Genomic DNA, 12,230 nt, shown 5'->3' with positions numbered 1-12,230 from the left:
ACTCAAAGGAAAAAGTTACAAAAAACAAGCAAAGAACTGACATGTGAAAGATACTGTACTACAGGCTCAAGCAGGAAAGTTGTGGCCTGTCAAATCCCCATCATCAATATATTCAACAGACTATATCATGAAGTGTGAGTGTTACAATTAATCAGAAAACTGAACTTTTTGGGAATCTGTCAAAATCTAGTGATTTATTGTATTTATCCTGGCAACCCTCCCATTTGTACACCGAGCTTGCAGTGATCGGCTTACTCAGACAAGTGTTTGGCCTTATTTATCTATGTAGCAGTGTGAATGACTTAAAAATAAAGTGGTGATATTTTTCTTGGCTTATAATTGTGCTGTTGGCTTATAATGTTCCTTTAAGCATATAGAGATGGAAACAATAAAACAGAAGAGTGGTGACTACAGAACATATGGCTGCACTTTTCTGAAAGGGGCTTTTTTTAAAAACTTGTTTTAGTAAAGTTTCAAACAAGCTGGACAACTGCTGACTTCCTGAATTCCAAACACAACCAACAGCATGCTGTCAAACCTGCAGGCGATGAACAGTTATGCTCATATAAAGTCTACAGTCTGTGTTACATAACATACTTAATATTACATACTTTTAATGGTGGAAAGTACAAAATTTAATAAGTCTGGGTTAGACAGTCCTTTTCTTGCCTCATTTTCTTCAGTTTGTATGAAGTGATTAAACTTAATCCAACAATGTTACTTTTTCCTGAACAATAACCTTGCCTATTTGAATTAATTTGTACTGATAATCGGTCAGATCAATGGCTGCACATGCTCCTTCCTGTCCAAGATAAAACTTTGCTTGACACCTGTCATTAGGGGTTGATTTTTCCTGTAGCCATGGTGATTTCCATTTTCATTTCTTTTCTTTTTTGATACACATGCAAACAGGCAAGTTTATTGCTTGGCAGTGTTCAGGTAAAAGGGTGTGGTGGGAAAATAACACCTGCCGAAACTTTGCCAAAATAATCAAGTTATGTAAAGCACATGTGCTCATGACACTGTCTGTAATCCTCTCCATATCACTTTCCTTGATGTTCACTCCTTTTTGCCTGCTCTTGACTCCTCCCTTTTTCTTGTTTCTCCTCTCAAGGTGATTTATAGGAGCCAATCCTGTCTGTCTCCCATGCAGAACAGACAGTTGGAAGCAGTCTCTGTAGTTCCTGTATAAAAGCAGGAATAAAAACAATTTTTTCCTGCACACTGAAGGGCAAGGCCAGATTATCCAATGGGTATTATGGGCACGGGTCCAGGGGCCCATGCCCACCTGGGGCCCATGTGGGACCAACGTAGGGCATACGCCAGCAGTTTGGACATGAAAAAAAATATAAATAAAACCCACATAGTTACACAACAATGTCCAGTGTAATGCTATTGGTATCACTGGCTGAGAGATGTTAGAAACGTCATTTCACAGTGTATCATTCACAGTTTTACAATGTTGCGCCGGGTAACGGGGCCCCTGGAACACTCTGGGCCCAGGGACCTGAGTACTTTAGATCCGGCCCTGCTGAAGGGAAGGTAGAAAGTGTTTTATATTTATGCATATTTGTATAAGAAGGGGATCTCAAACTCTGGTCCTGTTCTGAAATGTATAGTAGTCCTTCTAAAGTCAACATATTACTCGTATTAAACCTGCAATCTCCCCACTCGCGCACCGGCTCGCAGGGATGTGGACCTATGGCGTGGCGTGGTGTGGTGCGGTTGGGTTCGGCTCCACCCTGTAGCTCCACACCTGCCTGTGAAATCTTCAACGGGGCGCGGTCCGCAGGGAGGAGTTCTCTCTGGGAACATTTAACCATCTGCATACTTGCTATATCCGCCGCTTTCGCTGCTGCTGGGGCTCCTCTGAATTTCACTTTCAGCAAACTGGTTTGAACCTGTCTATTTAGCGGGAAAGGCGTCGAGTTGGGGTAAAATGATGGTACCGGAGCCTCTGCGATCTGCTACAGCCATCGGGATCGCGGAGGACACTTCCCTCGCGCTGCCCTCCGACCACAACCTGAGCTCGGGACAGCAGCGCGTGCTGGATCAAGTTTACACCATTAAGAGGAGCAAGTCCAGGCAGAGCAGGAACGGCACGCTGTCTCCTTCACCTACACGTAGGGAAATGTATCTACACTTATTGCTTCATTTGCTTTTCCCCCTGTTTTTTTGTTTTTGTTTTTGTTTGTTTGTTTGTTTGTTTTTGCCACACAATAATACAGTGCCATTTTTTTCTAGACTTCACTTGGAAGTAAACTGTACAGTTTCCTAGTTTACTGGTAAAGTTTTTGCCCCCCCCCCCCCCCCCCCCCCGTCGTGCAAACTGTAGCAGTGTTGTGAACATGTGCGCTTAAAATCATGTTATGGTGTAAAAAACACAGAGTGAAACACATCCAACTAGTTACCCTGAGCTGTTCCTCTCAGAGTTAGGAATGCAGATCATAGACCAAGAAAAACTCACTCAGATATTCAAAATGACATTTTAGTCTCTCTAAACAACTCTGGGATTTGTCTTTCCGACAAGATGAGCTAAAACTTAGGCTCCTGGGACAAACCAGAGAAAAGACCTCCATGTTGTGGCTAGCTGAGGTGCTTCTGGTAATACAACATTTGTCTAGCTTTTATTAGATACTTGCACCGTCTGACAGTGAGTTTGCAGCGTTTAATCACTGTGAAAGATTGTGTTGTAAAAACGTGCAATGACTGGTTACATATGTTGAATTTAGCACATCTCTGAGGTCATTTGCCTGCTTTGAACTTACTGTAAGTAGGCCAGTGTGGATCCAAATATTTGTTGTTGGGAGTACAAGATAGTGTTCAGTGGCAAAGATAAGACTGTCCGACATTGTGAAATTTTCTGTAAATGTACTGGACTGTATCACATTTACACAGTTGTTTGTTTTATCATGGTTGTGTTTTAGTCGCCACCATGGAAGTTATGTTTTGCCCTTTGTTTATTTCTCTGTTTCTTAGCAACTTTAGGCAAAAACTACTGGGCGGCTCTTTGTGTGTGTGTGAGAATCGGCCATTGTTTAACTTAGATTCCATTAAGTTTTGGGAGTGATCTGGAAGAATTTGTGGACACAGGATTCTTCACAATATAAGTGGAAATGAGTTGCTTGGCTGAGGTCTGCACTCTCCCCAGTGCTTTTCTTTTTTTTTTTTTTCTTTTTTTTTTTTTTAAGTTTTCTTTTTCTAACCCCAGCTTTGGCTATGAAAAATTCTGGAGCTCTTAGGAATTTGTTTGTAGTGCTTAAAGAACTGAAGGTGGAGTAAAAAACATGCTTTTGCCTACTTAAAAACAAAAAGGCAATGGATTGCACATGTGCAAACCCATCAGGTCGATCTGCAAGGAGAGTTTCTTTAGATATGCAGCATTGATTCATTCAAATAAATCCAAACGTCTTTGAAGCTCCATGAGGCGACCAGATGCATCACCACCCCAGGTGGTCTATCTTGATCCAGATGTTCTCACTGGTGACACAGATTCTTGCAGAGCAATTCTGGAATACCTATATATTCTGCAAACCAAGCAGAAATGGCACTATTCAGCCCTTGGAGGAGGCAGTTGTGATGGGAAACCACTGTTGCTCCGGGCTCTTTGGTTTGATACACATGGACTTCTGTCCTGTTAAACAACAGAGTTGAACAGGTGTATTAGTTGCAGGACATACGTTGGTTAAGCCCTTTTCAGTATCCCATGGAACTACAACAGTTTCCCACCACTTGCGTTATTTTCCTAAACATTGCTCACAGCTTCTCTAGGTCTAGGAATTGTACGATGTATTTTTCTCGAGAAACATGTTGCTTACCTCTGATTTCACACTGATTTGGAATGCCAGCTGAAGTCTCAGCTTTAAGATTTCTAAACTACTGCAGGATTTTGCATGTTTTGTTTGACTATAGTGACTGTGGCTACAGTCTATACGTTGTCCTGTAATAACTCTGGGAAAACTGTCCCTTTGGACAATAGGTTTGCACATTTGCACCAATGATTAAAACATTTATTCCAAGTTTTAAGCCTTGCACTTGGCATACCACAGGACTAATGGTGTGTCAAATGCACAGGTAAGTCATCCCAATGATTCACCCTACAAGACAGACAAACAAAGGGCTGAATCTAGATGGATAGCCCTCAGCTAATGCCCAAATGATGACACAAAACCTCTTAATTGTAACTGACATGATGTCTTGTCTGTGTTTTTGTCTCACTAAAGATTGAAGAATCTTTAATTGATTTTAAGCCTCTTGCGGTGCAGCTTTAAGCTGTCTTTTGGAAATCTTTGCAAAACAGAATAACGTATCAACCCATTTTTTGTTTCTTAAAAATAATAATCCCCCCCTTATAATACTGAAAACAAAGTGAAATCCACGCTATCCATCCTGCCTGACTGACTTGCATTCTTCTTTTGTGTGTGTTGTTAAAAATGAGTTTTCCTCCAACAGATCTGACTCCGACGAGTTTGCCAACCTATAGCGAGTTTGGGGCGTTCAAGTTCTCTCCATCCAAAGTAAATGGCACCTTCAGTCGCACCAGCTCCACCATGTCGGCGGGCTACGACAAAGCGGTAATTGTTTCTGTCCTGTAACAGAACCACAGGCTGTGAATCAGAGCACAGACCTGTGGTGGCTTTATCAAATTACCTCAATGATTTTGCAGTTATTTCACAACTTTTCTTTAGATTTGTTTCAATACATCTTCCTCCATCACAGCAGACAGGCCATTCATTGGATAAACATGTTTTGTTTGTATGTTACTGAAAGGTTGGATTTAGTTACAGTCTTGTCGTGTTTGAGTGGGCTCAGTAATGCCTCCCATTTCTGTCTGCAGGGAGTTCTTTTAGAGTTCAATAAGACTAGAAAAACGGTATGAATACAGTTCTTTTACACTTTAAAACAACGAAAGACACCAACTTGGTCCTGGTTTTCCACATTCATTTATTTTCTATATCACTTAGTCATATTCAGGGTCAAGGGGGACTGGAACCTGTCCCAGCAATAAGCAGGGGTAGCAGGAATGTCCAGGGTACACCCGGGACATTCAGCTTTTCATTACAGTGATTTTAAGATTTTAAGATTAGTCAAAATTCCAGGAAATTGTTCCCAAGCTGTTAAAGTTTCTAAATTCCTTTCGGAGAAAAATGTCAAATAAACAATAAGCTAATTACTCTAAAATTTCTGCTGGAACAAGCCTAAGCATTAGTGAAGCCTGACTTAGCGAATGTTGAATGTGAAAGTGATGACACACTCAGCTATGACGGATTTATAGCGTTGTTGTAGGATGCTGGTTGTGCACCTGGCGTTGCCACACGGTTGTCTGATTAGATCATGTCTAACTGATTCACTTTTTGGGAGTTCTCCCACATCATGTGGATCATTTCATTCGTGCATCATGTTTGTTTTATTCACATTTAAAGGATGGTTGAGTGTGTGTGTGTGTGTGTGTGTGTGTGTGTGTGTGTGTGTGTGTGTGTGTGTGTGTGTGTGTGTGTGTGTGTGTGTGTGTGTGTGTGTGTGTGTGTGTGTGTACAGTTGTGTATGTTTTCATGAACAGCTGTGTGAAACTTAAACTGTTTCTGTAGGATGAGAACAAAACATGTGGAAGAGTGAACTAATCTAGAGTTCAGCAGTATGTGTTTGTGTGTGTGATCATGCATAGTGTGTGTCTGGCCTGACCTCACCTACTAACAGTGAGTCGAAGCATTTCTAGGGAGTGCGGCAGTGTTCTGTTGCTGATGGAAGCTCATAACCATCACATCATTAGAGAGATCTTTGTCACACCATGCTGTAAAGATGTATGCAGAGCTTAATGCTGTGCAGTCACTTAGTTTACCATCTATTTGAAGGTATTTTAATTCTTCTTTGGAAATGGTTGTAATTTCTGTAAGAATTCAGCTTGACAGCACACAAGAATCAGGCTCACATGCAATGAGACTGCAAGCCACGATTTTAAATGTATTCTGATGCTTGGAGAACAATAAATGACTACAAGTGTTCTTCAGAGAATACATTTTGATGTAAAGTTGTGCTTTTGTGCATGCTCTAAAACTAATCAGCATGGGCAGGTGCAGAGGTGGCATCAATCCAGTGAACTGAAGTAACAGAAATGTTTTGTTGCATAAATTTTCACAATAGAAGAGCAGATATTTTGAAATGAGTTAAATCAAACACACACCGATTAAATAAATATGGTAATTAAATTAATGTTTTTCTATTTATTCAAGTAAAATTTAAATTTCCAAGCATGTTAAATAATTGACATGAACAGGGTTATATTAATTATTAGTTCTGAATGTCATTTTTGCTTAACTTTCAATTAATTGACTAGCTCGAAATACGAATATTCAGTATATCCTTTCACTTTCACCATCAGGCTTTTTACTTCTGAAATGGATTTAATTTCAGATTTAGCATAGTCAGAGGTTAAAAAAAAAAAAATTTAATGTCTAGTTACAATGGCATTTTTTAGGGTGTAAAAATAGCTTTTAGGTAGTGATGTCCAATATTATCGGCATACTGATATTATCGGTCAATATCGGCATCAAAATGCAATATCGGAAATTATTGGTTTTTTACTTTTTTAATGACACAGCTTTTACACAACATGCACGTTATATATCAAACTCTTCAGCTTTGTCTTCTCTAACTCAAAATGATAAAATATAAGATAACCCATGTATAGTTTTCCAGATCATTTTGTTTGATTGGTGCTACTTGCTCCAAAAAAATATCAGTATTTGTTGATATCAGTATTGGAATTCAAGAGTTGGACAAAATCGGTATATCGGATATCAGAAAAAAAAAACTATTATTTGAATATCTCTACTATTAAGAGACAGTCTAGATTTAAAGAGCAAATTAGGTCTAAGGGGTTAAATGGCAGAAAATACACAACAAATACGTTAAAATCTTTTTCCTAAATCAGGATGATAAAACTTGGGCAGTTTGTCTGCGTGGCTTCCTTTTGCTCTGCATTAATCTTTGGGCTTTCCCCGTCTCTGATGTCCAGAAATATCTGCTGGTTCAGTCAGACTTTACACTAATGAAAGGAGGATGCAGAACTGTGAGAATAAACACACAGTCAGCTCTGATCAACCGTGCAGTTGGCAAACCTCCATTGTGTGCTGACTGCCAAGTTGCAGGCATGATGTGTTGTGGGATTCAAAGCAACCAGTCAAGTTTGAAACAGGACTTTTCTGTCTATCACTTTCTTCCAAGTAAACCAGTATTCCTTCCTCATAATAGGAGGGAATTTTGGTATACTTAGCGGGGGTCATCTCACTGGTCCTGTCTTCCCTCATTAGCAATATTTATTGTTGTCATAATAACTGATAAGAATGTTCTTATCAGCCTGATTATTCACTTTTGTTTACATTTTCTAACCAGCCAGCAGAAAACACATGCTTGTCTGCAACAATCACTCATCACCAAAGCAATAAGGAAAAAACCTTTTTCCAATAGTTTTCACAGGCTGTTACAAGATTTCCTTCTCTTAGGCTGTTTGAGGAAAGTTTGTGTTGCTTTACACTAGGGCTGGGCGATATATCAAATATACTCGATATATCGTTGCTAGTCCCCTGTGCGGATATAGAACATGCCTATATTCGTCATATTCGAGTATCCTGTTGTCACGCAGTTGTTTTTAGCTGTGGGCGGGGTTTTCTCCCTCCTCCTCGACTCTGCACCGCTTTGCACGGAGAGTTAAAGCAAGCGCACCTAGTTACGTACATAACGTGAGCTACGTGCTACGTCATGAGAGGCAGCGTGTAGCCACTTTCTCGCTAAATCTGGCGACTTCTTGTGAAAAGCGACTAGCGACAAATCTAGCAACTTTTACAGGAGTTATTGGAGACTTTCCTGGTGTTTTGGCGACTGACTTTAAAGCGCATATTGTAAAGTTATTGTCACGAACGAGAGTCTCTCCCCGTCCTAAAGTACTCTGTTGGCTCCGGCTCCGGCTGCAGCTGCAGCCAGTCAGAGGAGCAGAGAGGACACCTGCACGACTCCACCTACAGTCACAATGAACAGCCAAATCCGCCATTGATCCCGCTCTGGATTACAGAGTGGGATGTAAATTGCAAAGTTTTTCATGTCACGCAAAAATAATTCATTATATTTTATTACATTCACAGCCTCTGTCACTTACTCACCTCATCCACTGTGTGTGACACAAGCATATTTATCTAGCTCGTCATGTCTCTAGAAAGTACAGAAAGGAGTGGGAATCCTGAATTAAAAACTGGCTGAAGCCGTTTATTGGAGACGATACGAGGACATTCTGCTTGTATTATAAGACTGATTTCTATGCTAAACTCTGCAATTAAAAAAATACACGACAACTCAAAAAAGTATCCATAAAGCAAAGCCTTATAATAGTTCATCATTTGAAAAGTCACCCCCTAAAGCACCTATTTTCATACGTTGCATTTATTACATCATGCAAAGGCACTTTATTTTGTTTTAAAATGACATGTTTCTGCCACTGCTTTAACTGTTCAATAAATGCGGTTTTGATCAATTTGCTTCGTTACTATTTCATCCTTTTGGCATGAATGTTTAAAATCAGCATATCTTAATGCAGTATGAGCAATTATGTTTTAATGGAGACACAAAATCATCTTACTGATGTGATTGTATGCACCAAAGCATTCATTCAAGGCTAAGGTAAATATCGAGATATATATTGTATATTGTGACATGGCATAAAAATATCGGGATATTGCTAAAAGGTCATATCGCCCAGCCCTACTTTACACACATGTGTTTTGTGCTTGTGTGTAAACAAGAGTAAAGAAGTAACGATGGTAGGTTGAGCTGTCTTTTACATAAAAGTTGTAAAAAATAGATTGAAATGGTGTTCTGTCTGACTTTAAGACACAAAGCCCTCAACTGTGCCAGCAGTCCCCTAAAGCAAACAGCTCTGGTTTTTCTCCAGTAAGAGACTGTGTTGTCCTGGTTTAGTTAAGTACTGACTGCATTCTGGTTCCTCAACATCAACTGGGGAAAGGAAGGAAGCTAAGAGGTACACTGGTTTAAGTCAGGTCACATTCCTCTGGCTTGGGTTACAGTGTTTGTTTGAAAACTGTTCATGTGGAAAATGGATGACCTACTTTTTTTGGGACTTGGATTGTTGCTACAACAAATCCTAAAAGCAACGCTGTGACTTAACAGATAATACTATTTATAGGTCTCCTCAGTTGGACTGGATATTGCACATTTGCTATACATATTTTTTCCAAGCTTTTCAAAACAAAATATCAACCTATAAATATAATACCTCTTCATCAGTAAGTACTCCTCTGTCTCTGTAGATGCATACTCAGCGGAGTCGTTCAATATCTGCAAGAACCACAATAGGAAGACATGTCAGCAACTCGGGCACATGGGAACAGCAAATCAGCACTTCTAACGGGCCCCAGAAAGCCAACGGGCTCAAACCAAGTCGTAGTGATCCTGCTCTGGTTCCACCTTTTTCTTCTGCTCCACTGGCTGCCATGGTATTGACTTTTTTTTTTCTTTTTTTTTTTTTTTTTCTTTTTTTTTTTTTTACATTTTCTCTAATATTGTACAGAATATTATTAGAAGCTGCTTCTTTTCTTGTAGAAGGCCAAAGGACAGACCACTCAAAGTCAAAACACCATTCAGGATCGAGGAAATAGACATAGCACCCATTCCACCAAGATTAATGGCACATACATCACCACCAGCCACACACGCACAGTCCGCCCACCCTCTATCCAGTCTCATAATGAAGGCAAGATGGGTACTCTCAAGATATCCAAAATAGAGCAAACACCAATGTGAGTTGACATTTTTCCTTCTATTATCTTTAAAATTCTACAATGAGCAATGTCCCAAAACAAAATCAGTACAGACTTATCTCAGAACAACTCATCCCAAACCCTCTTATTTATTCCTGTAGGGTGAACGCTGCAATAAACATGTCAGATCTGACCCTCAAAGAGGCCGTGGAGTTCCTGTCTCACCCAGAGGAGAATTACCAGCAGTGTGGAGCCACGTTCATCCAACACACCACCTTCAATGAAGAAAGCGCCAAAGCTGAGGTCTGCCTATTGGGCTCGCTTCTTGTTACCCACATTTTATGCTAATCCCAGCATGTTGCTATTTAAAATCACATGGTGTTTAGTTAGGATGGTGTTGTGGAGGATCACTCTGAGAACAGCTTGGCTTGAAGAAAAGGCAGAATTAATTTCGAATCCTACTTGGCCGCTTCGCTAAACACTTTACTGGTATTGGCTTTGTCTATGTATTGATACTCAGTTCAAAAATCAAAGCAGTGTTGACTGTTGATCTTCCACTTGTTGGTGAGGGTTAAAAGCATTAATAATCCAGATTTGCATAATATTTGACTCTGGACTTCTATCAGGTCAGCAAAGCTACCTGCGTGAATGTTCAGTTTCGTCTCTACCTCTCTCTGCTCACAATCACCAACACAAAATACATTTTCTTCCCGTCTGTTTACAATGAATGTAGTTTTGTTACCTGGGTGATTTTATAGTGATCACACAAAATGTTTCCCAAGGTGCCAAATTTTTCAACCTCACATTTTCTCAAAAGGAAAAACTCAGGGAAGCAGCTTTAAGAGAATAAGTGTCAATTCTTTCATATAGTTTTTAACTTCAGGGAAGTTTTAAAGCATATTTAATGATGCTGTCATATATCACTAGAAACCTTCCAGGCAAATTCAAATTCAGTACCTAAAAGGCTCTAAATATTCTCCAGACAATCAGTCACTTAGAACACAAACAAGAGAGAATTGAATGTGTTTGAGCCTTTAAGATATAATAAATACAGCAGGAATCTATTTTCAGCAATGATATTGTTTTGGATCTCTGTAAGAGTCTGAAGATATTGCCTGCGTATTGCCTGCATTAACGTTTTATTACACATCTTTTGCCCACAATTCTGAGCTGCAGGTATTACAGCTCGGGGGTATTCCAGCTTTGGTGACTCTGCTCCGCAGCCCCAACCCAGGAGTGAGTCAGGCTGCTGTTGGGGCTCTGAGGAATCTGGTCTTTAAGGACCAGAACAACAAGATGGAGGTTCAGCATTGTGGTGGGATTGCTAAGGCCCTGCAGTTACTGCAAGAGACTGATTCTACTGAGACCCAAAACAAGTCACTGGTTGGTCTTTTCATTGACACATTATCTCAAAATATATTTGGAATATAGAATATAAAACCTTAACTTCCTCTAATATCTGGCTTTTGTTTCCTGTTGCACTTTGCAAAATTTCAAAATAAAAATTAGTTATTTTTAAATTAATTTTTAAATTAATTTTTTTTTAATTTGTTTAAAACATTTTTTTAATCCAGTGTCATTTATTCTGTGTCGTCATCATAACACGTATGAAATTAAGCAATAATATTGGGTGATGTGGTTTGCGATAGAAGATTATTATAAAGCTTGTAAAGTTATTTTCCTACATGTCACTTGCAGGTCTGCTGTGGAACTTGTCCTCTGCCGATCACCTAAAGAAAGAACTAATCGCCACAGCACTGCCTGCCCTGACGAAGAATGTGGTGACGCCTTTCAACTGCTGGTCAGACAGCAGCGTCAGCAGCCACATAGATCCAAGTGTCTTCTACTACGCCACAGGCTGCTTGCGGTGAGAAAAAAGTGGTTTAAATCCTCCAGAGCTATAATGTCACGATGATGAGATTTTGGTGAAACTTAGTATTGCCATTACCTTGTTGATTCATTGATTACAAATCAGATTGCCATGGAAATAGTTTTGGGTTTAATAAACATGTTTGTGCTGATTTTTTTTTTTTTAACTTAAAAAAATTAGCATGATTTCTGAAATCATATAAAATGATTTTAATTTATTACATATAACGGTGACAGTCATTTTAATGCTGTACATGAAGGAACCTGAGCTCCGGCCAGATGAATGAGAGGCAGGCAATGAGAAACTGTCCTGGCCTCATCGACTCCCTGATGAGCTACATCCAGTCCTGTGTGGCAGAGGAAAACCCTGATGACAAGGTAGCACCCTTTCAGTCATCATCAGTTGCTATTTATCACTCTGTATTACCATCATCCTCAGGCTGTCTGACATTAGAGTGAGGAGAAAATAAAGTAAAGGTCGGACAGGAGATGTTTTCCAGGAGCATTTTTTGCCTAAAATCCCCTTCATACCCTGATTGCAGGCAAAACACTGCATAAATATATATATATATATATATATATATATATATATAT

General features: G+C 39.6%; 1 protein-coding gene across 1 annotated transcript in view; it reads left to right on the top strand.

The window, feature by feature from the left end:
- Positions 1 to 1,927: 1,927 nt before the first annotated feature.
- The window catches only part of pkp1a (plakophilin 1a), a 16,762-nt gene continuing 6,459 nt past the window's right edge, over positions 1,928 to 12,230 (top strand). The window contains exons 1-8 of the mRNA XM_079239445.1: positions 1,928 to 2,123; positions 4,453 to 4,574; positions 9,318 to 9,503; positions 9,610 to 9,806; positions 9,929 to 10,070; positions 10,944 to 11,154; positions 11,466 to 11,634; positions 11,897 to 12,014. Coding sequence (XP_079095571.1) covers positions 1,940 to 2,123; positions 4,453 to 4,574; positions 9,318 to 9,503; positions 9,610 to 9,806; positions 9,929 to 10,070; positions 10,944 to 11,154; positions 11,466 to 11,634; positions 11,897 to 12,014 — 1,329 coding nt within the window. The 5' untranslated portion in view covers positions 1,928 to 1,939. The remainder of the gene's footprint in view (positions 2,124 to 4,452; positions 4,575 to 9,317; positions 9,504 to 9,609; positions 9,807 to 9,928; positions 10,071 to 10,943; positions 11,155 to 11,465; positions 11,635 to 11,896; positions 12,015 to 12,230) is intronic.

The sequence above is a fragment of the Telmatherina bonti genome, assembly GCF_933228915.1.
Source record: "Telmatherina bonti genome assembly, chromosome: 4".
Lineage (NCBI taxonomy): Eukaryota > Metazoa > Chordata > Actinopteri > Atheriniformes > Telmatherinidae > Telmatherina > Telmatherina bonti.
This window is presented reverse-complemented; position numbering and strand designations above follow the sequence as displayed.